General features: G+C 39.8%; 1 protein-coding gene and 1 long non-coding RNA gene across 2 annotated transcripts; both read right to left on the reverse strand.

Annotated features, from left to right (window-relative positions):
- Positions 1 to 2,411: 2,411 nt before the first annotated feature.
- LOC114463921 (uncharacterized) lies at positions 2,412 to 3,135 on the reverse strand. The gene is made up of 3 exons (XR_003674137.1): positions 2,834 to 3,135; positions 2,606 to 2,697; positions 2,412 to 2,471 (listed from the first exon to the last, which is right to left on the reverse strand). It is a non-coding gene; the product is annotated as an uncharacterized LOC114463921 (long non-coding RNA).
- A 1,735-nt stretch (positions 3,136 to 4,870) lies between these two features.
- Positions 4,871 to 5,813, reverse strand: LOC114463212 (olfactory receptor class A-like protein 1). The gene is given in 2 exon segments (XM_028446587.1): positions 4,871 to 5,086; positions 5,088 to 5,813. Coding segments are annotated over 2 exon segments (942 nt in total).
- Between the last annotated feature and the right edge of the window lie 13,545 nt (positions 5,814 to 19,358).

Raw genomic sequence — 19,358 nt, forward strand, 5'->3', positions numbered from 1 at the left:
GTTAAATTTCTGTTTTGAGGACAATTAAATGGTATGTATGGTCGAATATTGTAATAAGTATGAATTTGTCATCCATCATGGTTATCCTGTTGCAGTGGTGTTAAACACAAACCCTTAGTATGTTGAATCATTTGTTTTAACACAGAAATTGGTAAGGTAGATAGAGAATGACGGCTGCTGTAGCACTGAGATGATTTTATAAGAATAAGAAATTGTTCAGTAATGGTGAGGATTAGTCTTAGTGAGGATAATTTAAAGGGGGGACGGTTCCTCCGGCCTGCAGGCTCGTGCTTACGCCTCTGCCTACCTGTGAGGCGACACGCCCCGCCGCCCACCACGGACACAGAGCCTCTGCCCGGCCCCTGAGTGCGTGCAAGCGAACCAAGCAACAGCCATGTTGAAAGTCGTGATAACGTCATCAGTTTTAACGTTACAGCGAGGATGACATCAGGCCCAGCTCTCCAGTGATTGGCTCTGGCACGCACGTGACTGTGCTGGCTTCACTCCCAGTGGACAATTCAATGAAATACTTTAGATTCTACACAGCATTCAACTTATACTGAGCTACCATGACTGCCTGTCAACACTGAGCTGTCCCTATGGACAATTTTATGAAATAATGTAATAACAGTATCATTGCAGTCCAAACAAATCCGACGTTGCACACCTTTGAACCAAGCAGTAGCCATGTTGAAAGTCTCAGATCAATCTAAGGCTGATCCGCCGACACACACAGACAGACAGAGCTTCCTTATTTTTGTTGTCATTTTGTATGTTTCTCTGTTACTTTTATGTTTGTTGTTGTGTTACGAATAATTGTATGTATTTTTGTTTTTGGAGTCATTCTTTGTCATTTTATTTTGTGTATTTTAAGTGATTTTTTTTGTATATTTTGCTGTTATTTTGATGCATTTTTGGAGATATTTAGTTTTTTTTATTTTGGAAATTTACTCATTTGGGATTTAAAAAAAAAAACATTTGCATTTACATTGGGGGCCACGTAAAATTATCCCATGTCTACAGTAATTCTATGTTGGTTACTATGCAGAGAATAGCTCGCTCCAAAAAGACTGGTGGCCTGTTCAAGGACCAAACCACCTCTTTAATAACATGATTTAATGTATATGTGACGTACATTTATATTTTCAATAAACTGAAGTTACTTTTAAACTTTTGATAAGTACATCATCGTTCAGGGCAACAGCTTTAGCAAACAGTATTTATCCCACCTCTCACTGTGCTGGTTAATCTGTCTACGTTTCAGAAGCTTTTAGCTTACGCAGCCTCTAACTTTCAAGAAAGATTTTTTTTTTTTTTTTTTTACAATAGTTGGGAGATGAGCTTTGAATTAACTTGTGGCGAAAACATTCACAATTATTTACAACTGGTAAACATTTAAACAAGAAAGTTTGGCATAAAACTGTATGTGCAAAAATGTTAATAAATTCAATCAAAATCAATAATTGATCATTACACCTGTACTACACATTCCTTTTATTATCTACGTATAATTTTGTGACAAATGGAGTCTTGATGTGTCAAGGAGCCAAATTTAAATCTTCATTAAGGTTTGAGGTTTGTAAAAGCACTGCAGGGAACCATGTTTTACATCAACATTCCTCACTTACATCATCCATATGTGGCAGGTATCATCTCTGCCTCTCACTTATACAGTCTGTTGTCTTTTGAGCTAAAACATGCACATATCAAATATTATCAATAGTTTATATAACCAAATCACAAATTCCATTTCATGATTGGCCCTGCACAGGACTCACGCTATACGTGCAGGAATAACATTTTATAGAAAATTGATGGATGAATTTTTAATTCCTGTATATATTTACAAAAATTGTCATAGGTTTATAGCAGTTTTGGTGTTAGATACATATCTTAATGACGATGACCGGGTAACCCACGATCGCATATACTGTATTCCCTTGTTATATTAGGGTTGCAAAGGGGTGGAAAAATTCCACGAAAATGTAACATCGGGAATATTGGGAATATTCAAAAAGCTAAACTTTTTAATGGGAATTATTCTGATGCTGATATTTTCGATGATTTATTCATTTATTTATTTATTCAGTTCATTTCCGACATGGTTGCAATCACAGAAATTCATTTTGACATTCAGAGCAAAATCACATCATTGGTTTTTTGTCCTTTTGCATGCCGGAAAGGGCGACGGAAAAAAGCATTATGCTTATCCAGATCCGTCCCCTAATTTGAACACAGATAATTTTACATCAAACCTCGTTTCTTCCCGAGTCAAACATTCTCATCTTCTTCATAATTTCATCTTTTCATTAACGTTTTTTTTTAAATTTTTTTTTTATGTGATGTGTTCTCGTCTGCAGTCATTGTTCCTGTTGTTACTCCTCCTCACTGTCCTTTTTTTCCGTATCTCCTCGAGCTTTCTTTTCCAGTCGTTGTTTACGTTCCTCCAACTCTCCAAACGAAAAGTTCTTCTGCTCTCGGAGTATAAAATAAATACATTAAGTAAAAATAAATACATTAAATAAAAATAAAATACATAAATTACATTAAATAAAATAAAAATAAATAAATAAACGTAATTTAATAAATACATAATAGGTCTCACCTTTTCCTGGTACCAGGCAATCCTTGCCATAGCCATAAAATGGTAAACCCGGTGTACCCGGATCAGGTCATTTCACAGTAAAGTGAGCAGTGCTGGAAAATCATTTGATCTCAACGTTAAAACTGAGCGAAAAAACAAACTCTTAAAAAGTAAGAAAACAGATATCCAGTGAGGTAAATAGCAAACAATAAAGGTAAAGTTGTCACACATAAGCAAACATTATCTCACCTGATAAGAAACAATTCACCGACTTCGATAAAAGGGCGACGAGTCCTTTGGTTTTCATCACAATCTGATCTTTTGACACTTTGTTTTCATCACTTTCAGGAACATGTCATGAAGATTGTCCGACTTTCTACACGCGGAACTCACTCTACTTCCATTTGAGCGTTTTTAATAAAACATTACACAAATAAAATCCACATTTGATTTTTTTCCTGTTAATAATTTTTTTTGGCAACTTACATGTTTACATATATCAGTTCAGAACTTCTTCTTTTTTTCCACCTCAGTCTTTCGCTTCCTTTTCCGGGTTTGTCCGACGGTGTTAGTTTGTCCCGAGTTTTGTCTTGCAGGCAAAGTTAGCCACGTAACATTCAGTGAAAATCCACATTCAAATCATGGTTTATATCAAACAATAAATGAAGTGAGTCACTGTCTTCTGTATTCATGATAATTTGATAGTTTTAGAAATCGTATTGAAAGAATAATATATTTTCCTGAGAGGCCAAAATGAGGGAGAAATATTTGTGAAAGCCAATCAAAACGCAGCGTGTGTATCTGCAACATCAATTATCTTTCCCTGGATTGTGTTATGTCCAAATTACCATAGCCTGTATGGAGGTAAATTTGTATTTATTATTCATTTACACTTTTCAATTTAAAAAAACAAAACACACACACACAAAAAAAGAATTTTTTCAATCAAAAAAGTTTACTGGTATCCAAAATAAATATTTTAATTCAAATAAAAATAAGTGTTAAAAGAATGTTTGAGACCCAAATAATTGCATTTGAACACCTTTTTTCTTTTTAATGAAAATGTTTTTTGTTCTTTTTTTATTGAAAAGGTTTTATTTATTTTTTTATTGAAGTAATTTTTCTTTTGTTTGAAGTTTATTTTTTTATTTATTTTTATTGAATAATAAAAACACAAACCTAACTCCATAAGCTTTGTACTTCTAAGATTTCCAATATTATGCTTCCTTTATTAATCACTTATAACTAAATATTAACACTTAAAATTTGCATTATTTTTGCCTGAAGCACAAGATGCAATGAGATTATATGCAATAATATTAGTTATTATTATTATGAGATTGAAAAAATAAAAACAATACTTACCTTTAAGTTTTTTTTCCCTGCCTGTGTTTGTGGATAAAGCAAGTATGCAAATGTACTTAACTAATTATGGTTAGCAAATCCAGGATTATATGTTAGATATTTATTTAAAAACGTATTTTAAATCATTATATAATTACATAAAGGTAATAAAAAGGGAATGCATGCATTTAGGGATTTTTATTTTCATTTTCTATACTTGTATAAATGAAGTTGTGGTTACAATCAGATGTGTTAAGAAGAAAACAGTTTTAAAACCCACAGTTGCTGTCAAAGGTCTATTACTGCAATTAATAACAGACGCCTTCAATTAAAGCTGCCAATATTTTTATCAGATAAACATGGTGTAGGCCTCAGATCATTTGCTGGAAAAAATATGTAAAAAGTTGATTTTGATGAAAGTTTGTTTTCATCACTCAAAACATTCTCCTATTGACCTATTTTTGGAAAATGCTCATGCATTGCATTGTGAGATGTGTAGTCACGTACACAGATGCATAGAAGGGGTTTTACTTCATTCTAGCTGTGATTTGCTTCCCAAAACTCTGCCAAAGTGACTTCCGAACACATTTCTGGGGTTTTCATGGATTGAAAATTGTGGCAAACCAATAGCAAATGGTAATTTTTGGGCTTAAATGGAAAAATCTTGTGAAGTGAGGTAAAATAACAGGGAATACTGGGAACAAACTATAAGAAAAATGGTGCAAAGCAAATCACTTTCCTTCTTGTCTGGTGAAGAAACACAAGAAATAACAGTAAGAATGAAGTAAAAACACTTTTATCTACAGGACTCTGCATCCCACATTGCAATTCGCAAAACTTTTCCGACAAAGACAATCAGACAAAAAGCAGATTTAAGTGTTAAAAAGGATAAGGTCAGATAACTTGTAGATACATTTCTATGCTGTCAGAGTAGAGACACTGTCATTTTTCACTGGACTCTTGAGTGTCTGATGATGGAATCTCTTGCTCAGCTGAACAAACAATCTTTGCTTTGACCTTCTTGTTGGAGGAAATTATGAAGAAGGGGCTGAGGGATGCGTAGCAGGATGAGAAGAACACTCTCATATCGGCCACCACCGGTGACACCTTTGGTACCGTCAACATGTAGATCCAGATCACATTGTCAATCCCAAAAAAAGACTACATAAAGAACTACCAGGGTCAGAACTGTTTTGGCTGCCCGGGTTTCTGCCCCTCCACCGTGGGAGCGCCGGATACCTCTGACATTGCGGCTGTGGCGGTGTAGAAGCAGCAGGATGTAACCGCTGGAGCCCACCATCAATGCAACAAAGGCAAAGTCTCTGATTGAAAGAGCTACACCATTAATGACATAGGAGAGGCTATCCCTGAAGTCAACATGGCAGAAGCCCAGGTTGAGGGTAAAGGCTGGGACCGTACCATTACGAGGAGCCATAGAGAATAAAGGAGCTGCAATGCATATGGCCATGTTGAGGAGCCACAACCCTGCAAAAGAGGGGAGGACCAGTGAAGGAATAGCCAGCTTCAGTCTGGACAAACAAGGCCCCGCAGGTGCAATGGTGACTGCCTGGAACACACTGAGCATGCAAGTGACGCACACCGACAAAGCCCGGCCGATGCGGTAGGCGTAGATGACCACTTTACAGCCGGGGTCGTTGAAAAGGTCACGAAGACCGAACACGGTCATGGTCTGGGGGATGCAGCGGGTCAGCAGCAGCATCAGGTTTACAAAGGCCAAGTGACACAGAATCATGTCCACCGGCAGCAGCTTGGACTCGGAGTAAACGATGTGTGTGTATGCCAGAAGAACCACCGTGTTCCCCAAAATACCCATTCCTGTTTGCAAGAGGAACGAGACCCCTTTGATGGTCACACACAGATCCATGCTCTGCAGGTCACACTTGGCAAAGAAACATGAAACCACAATTTTATAACATAAAGTTATACACACGTAGATGTCATCAGCATAGAGTCATTTAACTCACTCACCTGAATGTTGAGCCTTTCAAGGAGAACAAGCTAAACTTCTGAGCCGTTTATATTTCGTAGTACCTCTTTAAAGATAGTTCAGCCCACAAATTGGCAAATTGATGTAACTAACTTAATTCAATTATTCTCAGAGGAACAGCACTGCAGGGAAAACAGGACCCTTTTCGACAAACAATTAAACCCCATATGCATGTTGGACCTGTTTTTCTTCATTTGTTATCCTTACTCTTCCTGACAACTATTAATTAGTGGATTAGGTTCCAAAATCCTCAGTGTATTACATGTTTTTGTTAGATGTATTTAAAGTTACAGTTTAGCCAAAATAAAACTTAAATAAAATGTGAGTGTTTTGTCTTTGTTTTTGTGTAAATGTATTTATTTGTTTATTTGAGTGGGACAGTGTGTATTAATGTACATCCAAAGTTGTAAATACGTAGTCCCATAGTTTGTGAGTTTTATCAGAAATAAAACATTAATTATAAGTTTTTATTAAATAAATAAAAAAAATAGGATTTAAGTATTTTTTAGGTGTTTGATCTGGATATGATGAAAATAAGCTTTTGCTTATGAATCTCATTGTATCCATCATACACAGCAATAAACTGATCCAATCTATTTGCTTTGGACTGGACCAAGTCTAATCTAATCTAATCTAATCTATCCTAACCTAGTCTATTGTAGATTAGTCTAATCTAATCTAATCTAATCTAATCTAATCTAATCTAATCTAATCTAATCTAATCTAATCTAATCTATCCTAACCTAGTCTATTATAGATTAGTCTAATTTAATCTAATGTATTCTATTATAATGTAATCTATTATAATGTAATCTAATATAGTCTATCTAGTGCAGTCTAGTTTAGTCAAATCTAAATCTAATCTAATCTAATCTAATCTAATCTAATCTAATCGAATATAATCTAATCTAATCTAGTCTAGTCTAGTCTAGTCTAGCCTAGCCTAGTGTAGACTAATCTAATATCTAGTCTAGTCTAGTCTAGTCTAGTCTAGTCTAGTCTAGTCTAGTCCAGTCTAGTCTAGTCTAGCCTAGCCTTGTTTCGTCTCGTCTCGTCTAATCTAGTATAGTCTAGTCCAGCCCAGCCAAGTGTAGACTAGTGTAGACTAATCTAGTCTATTCTAATCTAATATTGTCTAATCTAATCTAATCTAATCTAATTTAATCTAATCTAATTGAATCTAGTGTTTTCTAGTCTAGTCCAGTCTAATCTAATATATTCTAGTTGAATCTAATCTAATCTAATCTAATCTAATCTAATCTAATCTAATCTAATCTAATCTAATCTAATCTAATCTAATCTATCCTAACCTAGTCTATTGTAGATTAGTCTAATTTAATCTAATGTAATATATTATAATGTAATCTATTATAGTCTATTCTAGTGCAGTCTAGTTTAGTCAAATCTAAATCTAATCTAATCTAATCTAATCTAATCTAATCTAATCTAATCTAATCTAGTCTAGTCTAGTCTAGCCTAGCCTTGTTTCGTCTCGTCTCGTCTAATCTAATCTAGTATAGTCTAGTCTAGCCCAGCCCAGCCAAGTGTAGACTAGTGTTTTCTAGTCTAGTCTATTCTAATCTAATATTGTCTAATCTAATCTAATTTAATCTAATCTAATCTAATCTAATCTAATCAAATCTATCCTAACCTATTCTATTGTAGATTAGTCTAATTTAATCTAATGTAATCTATTATAATGTAATCTATTATAGTCTATTCTAGTGCAGTCTAGTTTAGTCAAATCTAAATCTAAATCTAATCTAATCTAATCTAATCTAATCTAATCTAATCTAATCTAATCTAATCTAATCTAATCTAATCTAGTCTAGTCTAGTCTAGCCTAGCCTAGTCTAGCCTAGTGTAGACTAATCTAATGTCTAGTCTAGTCTAGTTTAGTCTAGTCCAGTCTAGTCTAGTCTAGTCTAGCCTAGCCTTGTTTCGTCTCGTCTAATCTAGTATAGTCTAGTCTAGCCCAGCCCAGCCAAGTGTAGACTAGTGTAGACTAATCTAGTCTATTCTAATCTAATATTGTCTAATCTAATCTAATTTAATCTAATCTAATTGAATCTAGTGTTTTTTAGTTTAGTCCAGTCGAATCGAATCTAATCTAATCTAATCTAATCTAATCTAATCTAATCTAATCTAATCTAATCTAATCTAATCTAATCTAATCTAATCTAATCTAGCATAGCCTAGTGTAGACTAATCTAATCTAATCTAATCTAATCTAATCTAACCTAGTCTAGTCTAGTCTAGTCTAGTCTAGTCTAGCCTAGTGTAAACTAATCTAATCTAATCTAATCTAATCTAATCTAATCTAATCTAAAGTGCATGTTAACATTGTTGACATCTGAAAATGTCAATTGAGCAAGGGAGCATCAGAAATTAAGCAGAGTGATGGAAGAATGTGACCTGATCCACTGATTTAGGTCTTCTTTTCCATTCATTAATAAGTGAATTGATTACTTGGAGAACAATGTGGCAGGGGACACCATGGACATTCATTCTCTTGGTTACAAGATGGACATTAGGAACCATTTGATTAGGAACACATCTGCAGTTATTATTTTAGTTTGAACCAACATTTTGATGGAAAGTTTACTGTAAGGCAAAAGCAAGAAAAAAAGACGAAAAATTGTACATTAAAAAAAAAGTATTAGAAATACCAGTGAAGGTTAAAAAGAAGACTTTAATAACAACTGTGGTGAAAACAGCGTGAGACTAGTGATTTGAATGAGCCATGAAAAGCCTTGACATCCACAGCTGGATCTTCCATGTGTGCTTTAATCTTCTCTCATGTTTTGGGGACATGTTCAAAGACACAGGGGAGCAGATCAATAAGCCAAATCAGCATTATCAGTACGCATGCGCCATTCCCGAGTCAATATATCCGGGTCAGAGTTCACGACTACCCAGCGTGTCAACAAAGCCCCTGTCTAGCGGAACAACCGGCTACTTATACGAACTTTTAGGCATTTACTTTGCTTAAGGTCGTTTTAAGGCAATATGCCAGGGTCCCATTGTTCAGTGCGTGGCTGTTCCAACGGTACACGTGGGCTTAATACGTGGATGAAAGAGTTTTGCCCCGTTCACGAGTGCAATAAAGGAACCTCACGATGTATATGCGACCCACCATACATACAAATCCCATTTCCTACTGAAAGAAAAGATCCAGAACGTCGTGCCGAATGGATTAAATCAGTAAGTTTGACATATACTACATTAAAGCTAACTAATAAACTAGTATATAAATATTATATTGTGGTGTACATGTTAGAGAGGTGTCTCTCACCCAGCAGGTTTCGGGGGTTTGTTGGCGTCCTTTTCTTTCTCGCCACAATATGCCCGATCCCCCCAGGATCAACTGTCAACATCGATCTCCAGCAGAGATTTATAATCAAGGTTGACAGCCTCTCGTTCCTGCTGTTTTGTCAAAACTATGGGCGCTTTTTGAAATGACAATGCCCAAGCGAGGGCCACCAGTTCTTTCTTCCTCTTCCCAGTAACAACGAGTCCACGTCTCTCACAATATTCTTTAAAAACATCCACTTTACAACGCTCAAAATATTCAATATCTTTGTCAGACTCGGCCATGTTTACGTTTTATGATACGAGCTAGGCGGGAGCTGGGTAGTCCTGACCTTTGACCCGGACCAGCATGCTTTGCGCGCAGCGAGATGCCGAATCCGCTTATTAGCTGTATAATATTGGGGGCCTGCACTATTGGGGGGACTGGGAGAATCAGCCAATATTCATTCAAATGTGAACATACAGACTCGTCCTTCAACAGAAGTTGTGTTAATGAAAACAGTAAAACATTTATTAAAAATTAATTAAACCTGATGGGAGTTTTAGAACAAAGCACCGTGTGTGTCCGTGTGTTTTTAATCATCTGTTTACAGATTAAGAGATCTAATTAAAATGGCAAGTTTAAGCTTGTTCTCCTCTTGGGGTTGCTACATGTACACTGTGCTCACTTGTACACAAATCCACTGCATTTACGGATCAGTTATATCAAACAGTGAAACTTAAAAACATAAAACTTAAAAGTTATACAGTATTTTATAGATGAGCCACTTCTATCGCAACGGGGTCGACAAAAGTTTCAGACCAGGGGGCCATATTATTGAAATTCATCATCCAGCATTTAGAATAACTAGTGCAGTGTCCGTAGGAAGTATGTATTGCTATAGAAAAGTGGGAGGTTAAGTAGCTTTTTCATGGATGGACAAATGAGGTTGTGTTTGAATGCTTTTTTAGCCATTGGGAAAAAGCAAAAACAGTAATGCAACAGCATGATATTTGAAAGTGTTTTGAAGGCTAAATCTGGTTAAATTTCTGTTTTGAGGACAATTAAATGGTATGTATGGTCGAATATTGTAATAAGTATGAATTTGTCATCCATCATGGTTATCCTGTTGCAGTGGTGTTAAACACAAACCCTTAGTATGTTGAATCATTTGTTTTAACACAGAAATTGGTAAGGTAGATAGAGAATGACGGCTGCTGTAGCACTGAGATGATTTTATAAGAATAAGAAATTTTTCAGTAATGGTGAGGATAATTTAAAGGGGGGACGGTTCCTCCGGCCTGCAGGCTCGTGCTTACTCCTCTGCCTACCTGTGAGGCGACACGCCCCGCCGCCCACCACGGACACAGAGCCTCTGACCGGCCCCTGAGTGCGTGCAAGCGAACCAAGCAACAGCCATGTTGAAAGTCGTGATAACGTCATCAGTTTTAACGTTACAGCGATGATGACATCAGTCCCAGCTCTCCAGTGATTGGCTCTGGCACGCACGTGACTGTGCTGGCTTCACTCCCAGTGGACAATTCAATGAAATACTTTAGATTCTACACAGCATTCAACTTATACTGAGCTACCATGACTGCCTGTCAACACTGAGCTGTCCAATTTTATGAAATAATGTAATAACAGTATCATTGCAGTTCAAACAAATCCGACGTTGCACACCTTTGAACCAAGCAGTAGCCATGTTGAAAGTCTCAGATCAATCTAAGGCTGATCCGCCGACACACACAGACAGACAGAGCTTCCTTATTTTTGTTGTCATTTTGTATGTTTCTCTGTTACTTTTGTGTTTGTTGTTGTGTTACGAATAATTGTATGCATTTTTGTTTTTGGAGTCATTCTTTGTCATTTTATTTTGTGTATTTTAAGTGATTTTTTTTGTATATTTTGCTGTTATTTTGATGCATTTTTGGAGATATTTAGTTTTTTTTATTTTGGAAATTTACTCATTTTGGATTTAAAAAAAAAAACATTTGCATTTACATTGGGGGCCACGTAAAATTATCCCATGTCTACAGTAATTCTATGTTGGTTACTATGCAGAGAATAGCTCGCTCCAAAAAGACTGGTGGCCTGTTCAAGGACCAAACCACCTCTTTAATAACATGATTTAATGTATATGTGACGTACATTTATATTTTCAATAAACTGAAGTTACTTTTAAACTTTTGATAAGTACATCATCGTTCAGGGCAACAGCTTTAGCAAACAGTATTTATCCCACCTCTCACTGTGCTGGTTAATCTGTCTACGTTTCAGAAGCTTTTAGCTTAAGCAGCCTCTAACTTTCAAGAAAGATTTTTTTTTTTTTTTTTTACAATAGTTGGGAGATGAGCTTTGAATTAACTTGTGGCGAAAACATTCACAATTATTTACAACTGGTAAACATTTAAACAAGAAAGTTTGGCATAAAACTGTATGTGCAAAAATGTTAATAAATTCAATCAAAATCAATAATTGATCATTACACCTGTACTACACATTCCTTTTATTATCCATCCATCCATCCATCCATCTTCTCCCGCTTAGCCGTTTCCGGGTCGCGGGGGCAGCATCCTCAGTAGGGAGGCCCAGACTTCCCTCTCCCCGGCCACTTCCTCCAGCTCTTCTGGGGGGACCCCGAGACGTTCCCAGGCCAGCCGAGAGACATAGTCTCTCCAGCGTGTCCTGGGTCTTCCCCGGGGCCTCCTTCCGGAGGGACGTGCCCTGAACGCCTCACTAGGGAGGCGTTCAGGGGGCATCCTAATTAGGTGCCCGAGCCACCTCATCTGGCTCTTCTTGATGCGGAGGAGCAGCGACTCTACTTTGAGCCCCTCCCGAATGACTGAGCTTCTCACCCTATCTCTAAGGGAGAGCCCAGCCACCCTACGGAGGAAACTCATTTCGGCCGCTTGTACCCGTGATCTTGTTCTTTCGGTCATGACCCAAAGTTCATGACCATAGGTGAGGGTTGGAACGTAGACCGACCTGTAAATCGAGAGCTTTGCTTTTTGGCTCAGCTCCCTTTTCACAATGACGGACTGGTGCAGACTCTGCATCACTGCAGACGCCGCACCAATCCGCCTGTCGATCTCTCGCTCCATCCTTCCCTCACTCGTGAACAAGACCCCAAGGTACTTGAACTCCTCCACCTGGGGCAGAACCTCATCTCCAACCCGGAGAAGGCACTCCAACTTTTTCCTGTCGAGAACCATGGACTCGGATTTGGAGGTGCTGATTCTCATTCCGGCCGCTTCACACTCGGCTGCAAACCGATCCAGTGAGAGTTGAAGGTCACGGTATGTTGGAGCCAACAGGACCACATCATCTGCAAAAAGCAGTGATGCAATACTGAGGCCCCCGAACCGGACCCCCTCAACGCCCTGACTGCGCCTAGAAATTCTGTCCATAAAAGTTATGAACAGAATCGGTGACAAAGGGCAGCCCTGGCGGAGTCCAACCCTCACCGGAAACGATTTCGACTTACTGCCGGCAATGCGGACCAGACTCTGACTCCGGTCATACAGGGAACGAACAGCTCCTATCAGGAGGTTCGATACCCCATACTCCCGGAGGACCCCCCACAGGAATCCCCGAGGGACACGGTCAAATGCCTTTTCCAGGTCCACAAAACACATGTGGAATGGTTGGGCAAATTCCCATGACCCCTCAAGGACCCTGCTGAGGGTGTAGAGCTGGTCCACAGTTCCACGGCCAGGACGAAAACCACATTGCTCCTCCTGAATCCGAGGTTCAACTATCCGGTGGACCCTCCTCTCCAGTACCCCTGAATAAACCTTACCGGGGAGGCTGAGGAGTGTGATCCCTCTATAATTGGAACACACCCTCCGGTCCCCCTTCTTAAAAAGGGGGACCACCATCCCGGTCTGCCAATCCAGAGGCACTGCCCCCGATGTCCACGCGATGTTGCAGAGTCGTGTCAGCCATGACAGCCCCACAACATCCAGGGCCTTGAGGAACTCCGGGCGGATCTCATCCACCCCCGGAGCCCTGCCACCGAGGAGCTTTTTAACCACCTCGGCAACCTCAGCCCCAGAGATAGGAGAGCCCACTCTCGGGTCCCTGGGCCCTGCTTCCTGATTGGAAGGCGTGTCGGTGGGATTGAGGAGGTCTTCGAAGTATTCCCCCCACCGATCCACAATGTCTCGAGTCGAGGTCAGCAGCGCACCATCCGCACCATACATAGTGTTGACGGTGCACTGCTTCCCCCTCCTGAGACGCCGGATAGTGGTCCAGAATCTCTTCGAAGCTGTCCGAAAGTCGTTCTCCATGGCCTCACCAAACTCCTCCCATGTCCGGGCTTTTGCCTTGGCGACCGCTGTGGCTGCACTCCGCTTGGCCCGTCGGTACCTGTCTGCTGTCTCCGGAGTCCCACAGGCCAAAAAAAGCCCGATAGGACTCCTTCTTCAGCTTGACGGCATCCTTCACCCCCGGTGTCCACCAACGGGTTCGGGTATTGCCGCCACAACAGGCACCGACCCCCCATCTGCCACAGCACCGATCAGCCGCCTCAGCAACAGAGGCACGGAACATGGCCCACTCGGACTCAATGTCCCCCGCCTCCTCCGAGACATGGTTGAAGTTTTCCCGGAGGTGGGAGTTGAAGCTCCTTCTGACGGGAGACTCTGCCAGGCGTTCCCAGCAAACCCTCACTATACGTTTGGGTCTGCCAGGTCTAACCGGCATCCTCCCCCGCCATCGGAGCCAACTCACCACCAGGTAGTGATCAGTTGACAGCTCCGCCCCTCTCTTTACCCGAGTGTCCAAGACATGCGGCCGCAAGTCCGATGACACGACTACGAAGTCGATCATCGAACTGCGGCCTAGGGTGTCCTGGTGCCAAGTGCACATATGGACACCATTATGCTTGAACATGGTGTTTGTTATGGACAATCTGTGGCGAGCACAGAAGTCCAACAACAAAACACCGCTCGGGTTCCGACAGGGGGGCCGTTCCTCCCAATCACGCCCCTCCAGGTCTCACTGTCGCTGCCAACGTGAGCGTTGAAGTCCCCCAGAAGAACGAGGGAATCCCCAGAAGGAGCACTCTCCAGTACTCCCTCTAAGGAATCCAAGAAGGGTGGATACTCCGAGCTGCTGTTTGGCCCATAGGCACAAACAACAGTCATGATCCGTCCCCCCACCCGAAGGCGGAGGGAGGCTACCCTCTCGTCTACCGGGGTAAACTCCAACGTACAGGCACTAAGTCGGGGGGCAAGAAGTATAGCCACCCCGGCCCGGCACCTCTCACCATTGGCGACTCCAGAGTAGAAGAGAGTCCAACCCCTGTCGAGAAGGCTGGTTCCAGAGCCCTTGTTATGTGTCGAGGTGAGACCGACTATATCTAGTCCGAACTTCTCCACCTCGCACACAAGCTCAGGCTCCTTCCCCGCCAGAGAGGTGACATTCCACGTCCCTAACGCTAGCTTCTGTAGCCGGGGATCAGATCGCCAAGGCCCCCGCCCTGGACGACTGCCCGATCCACACTGCACCGGCCTCATATGATCCCTCCTGCGGGTGGTGGGCCTACGGGAGGGCGGGCCCACGTCGTCCTTTCGGGCTCTGCCCGGCCGGGGCCCGTGGGCAAAGCCCCGGCCACCAGGCGCTCGCACTCGAGCCCCAACCCCGGGCCTGGCTCCAAGGTGGGGCCCCGGTAGCGCCAATCCGGGCGACGTGAACTGCCTTTGATTTTTATCTTTCATATATGGCTATTGAACCGCTCTTAGTCGGACCCGTCACCTGGGACCTGTTTGCCTTGGGAGACCCTACCAGGGGCATTAAGCCCCCGACAACATAGCTCCCAGGATCATTCGGGTACTCAAACCCCTCCACCACGTTAAGGTGGCGGTTCACGTATAATTTTGTGGCAAATGGAGTCTTGATGTGTCAAGGAGCCAAATTTAAATCTTCATTAAGGTTTGAGGTTTGTAAAAGCACTGCAGGGAACCATGTTTTACATCAACATTCCTCACTTACATCATCCATATGTGGCAGGTATCATCTCTGCCTCTCACTTATACAGTCTGTTGTCTTTTGAGCTAAAACATGCACATATCAAATATTATCAATAGTTTATATAACCAAATCACAAATTCCATTTTATGATTGGCCCTGCACAGGACTCACGCTATACATGCAGGAATAACATTTTATAGAAAATTGATGAATGAATTTTTAATTCCTATATATTTACAAAAATTGTCATAGGTTTATAGCAGTTTTGGTGTTAGATACATATCTTAATGACGATGACCAGGTAACCCACGATCGCATATACTGTATTCCCTTGTTATATTAGGGTTGCAAAGGGGTGGAAAAATTCCACGAAAATTTAACATCGGGAATATTGGGAATATTCAAAAATCTAAACTTTTTAATGGGAATTATTCTGATGCTGATATTTTAGATGATGCTAAAATACATCTTCCCGAACGATTTTCAACATCCCTGTTTTGGGCCACCCTTTGATTTGGACATTTTCCCACTGATTCCTGTTAATTCCCATAAAAGGTTTCTGACTTTTAAAATTGAAATTGTATTATTTTATATGGATGATAATATTTTCATTTGGATATGACAGTTATTTAAAAAAAATAGTCTCAATTTCTGGTTAATTCTACCAAAGAATTCCCAGGAAAAATTTATATTTTCGATATGCCTGACCTTATGTTCCTGTGGAAATTTACTGGATATTTTCCACCTCTGTTGCAATCCTATTTGTTAAATAAATGATTTTACATGCTGGTCTTCTAGTGTAAGTGAAGATGACATATTATAGGAGGTAGTACAGAAGCAATAATGTATATCTGCATGTGTCAGCCTGCCATAATATCACACACCCTCTTCCCCAACTGGTGAACAATCCAAGATCCTTACCAGAAGAGTTTACACCGTCCAATGTTATGTGACGGTCAGTGAAATTAGTTTAATTTGAAAAGCTTCATGTCCATGTGAGAATTGCAAGTCTGAATATAAATGTGCTCATTGAACGTGTGACTAATTATGTTTTATGGTCAAACAGTAGCATTAAGTAGAAAGATAATTCTGATTTAAAGTCTTTTCTGTGAGAAATTGGCTTTATATTAAAAACCAATTCTGTGCAGTTTGACATGTTGCAGTTAAATCACGATGCTCCTGTCCTTGCAGTGTCCTGATAGTTTGAGTTTAACACATTTTTTTTTTTTTTTTGTGGCCCTTTTATCTCTTTGGATGCATTTCGCTGTAATAAATTAGAGGCTATGTCAAGCTCTGAAAATAAAACCTGAAGGAGATCTACAACACTGGCAGAATGGAAATGTCCTCTGGCTGATACTTTGTGTCATGTTTCTCCACTGGAGGACACTGTGGAGCTGATGCATTAATAACCAGCCTTTATCAAGAGTAGGACAAGGAAATATTATGACGATTCAGCAGTTAAAATAATCTAATTTTAAGCTTGTTCTGGTGTATACATTTAGATGAATAATCACTGTCTTACTGGTAAAACCCTTTTCACAATCCATCAGTTTGGTCCATTGTAGGCTTTAAATAAACACAGTTTTTAGAGCCTTGGACAATAGTTGGCAAGGGTGGAAACGCAGAAATGATCTGTATATGTGCTGAGAGAGATGAAGCCAATGGACCACTCAAAGTTCACTTCTAAACTATTCCTCCATCCTTCATGTCATTTCATTTGTTGGTTTGTTTCAAGCATGGACAAAAAACAAAGAAAATAAAAAGACCAAAAACTCTTTGTCTAGAAGTCAACCCCAATAGAGAAAACAAACAATATGCTATAATATGCTTGCTAGAAAAGGAGTGGGAAGAAGAAAAAGTTATTGAATCCCACAACCATTCTTAATTTGAAAAATGTTATCCTAATCTGTATGGACTTCTAGTAATATATAAAACAATAAGTAAACAGAATATGAAAACTGACTAATGACCTGCAAGATTTACAAGAATATGATGCAGTTCAGTCAAATACCAACAATGATAATAAACTGACAGTTACCAGTATGATAACAACAAACCGAGCCATAGATATGCCGATAATAGCCCTATTATTAAGCCCATTCCTCACTGTACAGCGACCAGACCATTTGTTGGTGAAGTGACATAAAACTCTGAATACTTTGGCACTGCTTTTGATGCGAATCCAGGCTGGTCCATAGTTCCACCACATATACAGACAGACACTAATCTTTTCTTGGTGCTTCCAACCTTCAGTATTAGGAAATCTCCAAAGCCTCTAGTACCATGAGCGTTCTCTTTAAAAGTAAAACACCTTTGTATGTTACTCTAAGTAAGAGAAAAACCTAGATTTGACCACCTCTGTAACTGGATACACTATCTGCACATCTTCATAAAATTACAAAAAATGTCAATCCCAAACAGAAAACATTAATAGGGCAATACACAACAAACCCTCATTAGTGTTACAATGTTAATAGTGAGTTAATAAGTATTCCTTAGTAGTTTAGCTCATTGAAGAAATGGTCCAACTAGGGTGTAATCAATATTATTGGTCTTTTCTATACCAGTCCATTTGAAATCAAACTAGACCAAATGTGCACTTATATCAGGGGTGTCACACACATGGTCCAAATACAGACCACTTATGTAATGGGCTACCAGATTATAGGTGGAGAAATTTAGCGGTTTCATTAATAATGTGCACTAGTTTGCACTTTCATGTATAAATGATATGTAAAGGTAATCACAGACAGTATCCAAGAAAAAAGTGACAGATTTTCTGACCAAAAGTTATATTATTTGGGGATTAAGAAAGAAAAAAGAGAGAGAGTTCTTGCAGCAATTTAAGATTAAAAATAACTGCCATCATTGGATATAGACAAAGAAAAACTGTGATCCCTGGCAAATATTGTGGAGTTTCATTTAATTTGTGCATTTGGAGGGACTGAGATATCTACCCTGGGCCTAACGCCCACTGAGAGCGGGAGACAGGCACCAGCTGTCCCCCGCTAACCTGAAAACAGAAACAAGCGTGCCAGAAAATTGATGGATGAATGGAGATATCTACAGCTGAATTAGTTGATAGTTTACACAATTCATGTTTTATCTGTCCCTTTTACTTTTCCTTCCAGGCCGAATTGGACACTATTGAGTCTGACACGTTCCCCAGATGAATTATAAAAGGGTTGATAACAGACCGATGCAGGATTTTTGAGGACGATATCAATATTGGGGGGCTTGTCAAGCCGATAAATCGGCCGATAACGATTAATGGGTCGATAACCAACGACTAGCGCTGAGATACGCAAACAAAATCTTTGCACTGCAACATCAGTTACTTTTTAACAGATACTGATGAATCTATTTCATGCCGAAAGTGACAATGAATTGGTCTGGCTCTAGTTGATACCCTTGCATTATTTAGTGTTGCACATGTCATTGATTCAAGGACAACACGTAGGCCCACAGTTAGTCAGTTTCAACAAGTTTCACCTCTCATTGTAGAAACAGTTTAAGAGACAGACATCCAATCAAACTTGCCTTAACTTTTTACGAAGATGTTCTATGACTTGTCCCACTGTTAAAAAACACCCATGTTTATTGGGGATGGCAGGATGAACAGACCTTTAAAGCAGAAATGACATTTACATGCGGGGACACAAACACACAAAACCAGGGCCAATTTTTATAACTCAAAACCAAACAACATGATTTTTGTCTGCAAAAATGCTAAAAGCTAAGAAAGGGCAGGAACCGGATCCAAACTTTTGGCAATAAATCTTCTGCATCTCCCCATCTGGCTGAAGAGAGGCCTTACATTTTAACCTCTTTACAGAGAGAAGTTTTATGAGAAAATGCTGTTTACTGAAAAAAACATGGACAAAGTCTTTATTTAGCTAAATAAAGAGATAACCTTGGGAATCAATAACTTTTATCATAAAAAGTGTTATTTTATTAGTTTGCTCTTTAGAAATGTCAAATAGTTGCTTTGTTTGTGGAATACTCTCTTAGTCACAGTTGTGTTGAATGGTTGAAGTTCATCTTTTTTTCAAACCATTGGTGCCTAGCAAGTCTCAGGCAGGAAAACCTTCTACTGTAAGTTTCCAATCTATGAGGTATGAAGTGCTGTTCTTTTTACACAGCCTTGAGCTCTA

This window comes from Gouania willdenowi, chromosome 5 (assembly GCF_900634775.1).
Source record: "Gouania willdenowi chromosome 5, fGouWil2.1, whole genome shotgun sequence".
NCBI classification, from domain to species: domain Eukaryota; kingdom Metazoa; phylum Chordata; class Actinopteri; order Blenniiformes; family Gobiesocidae; genus Gouania; species Gouania willdenowi.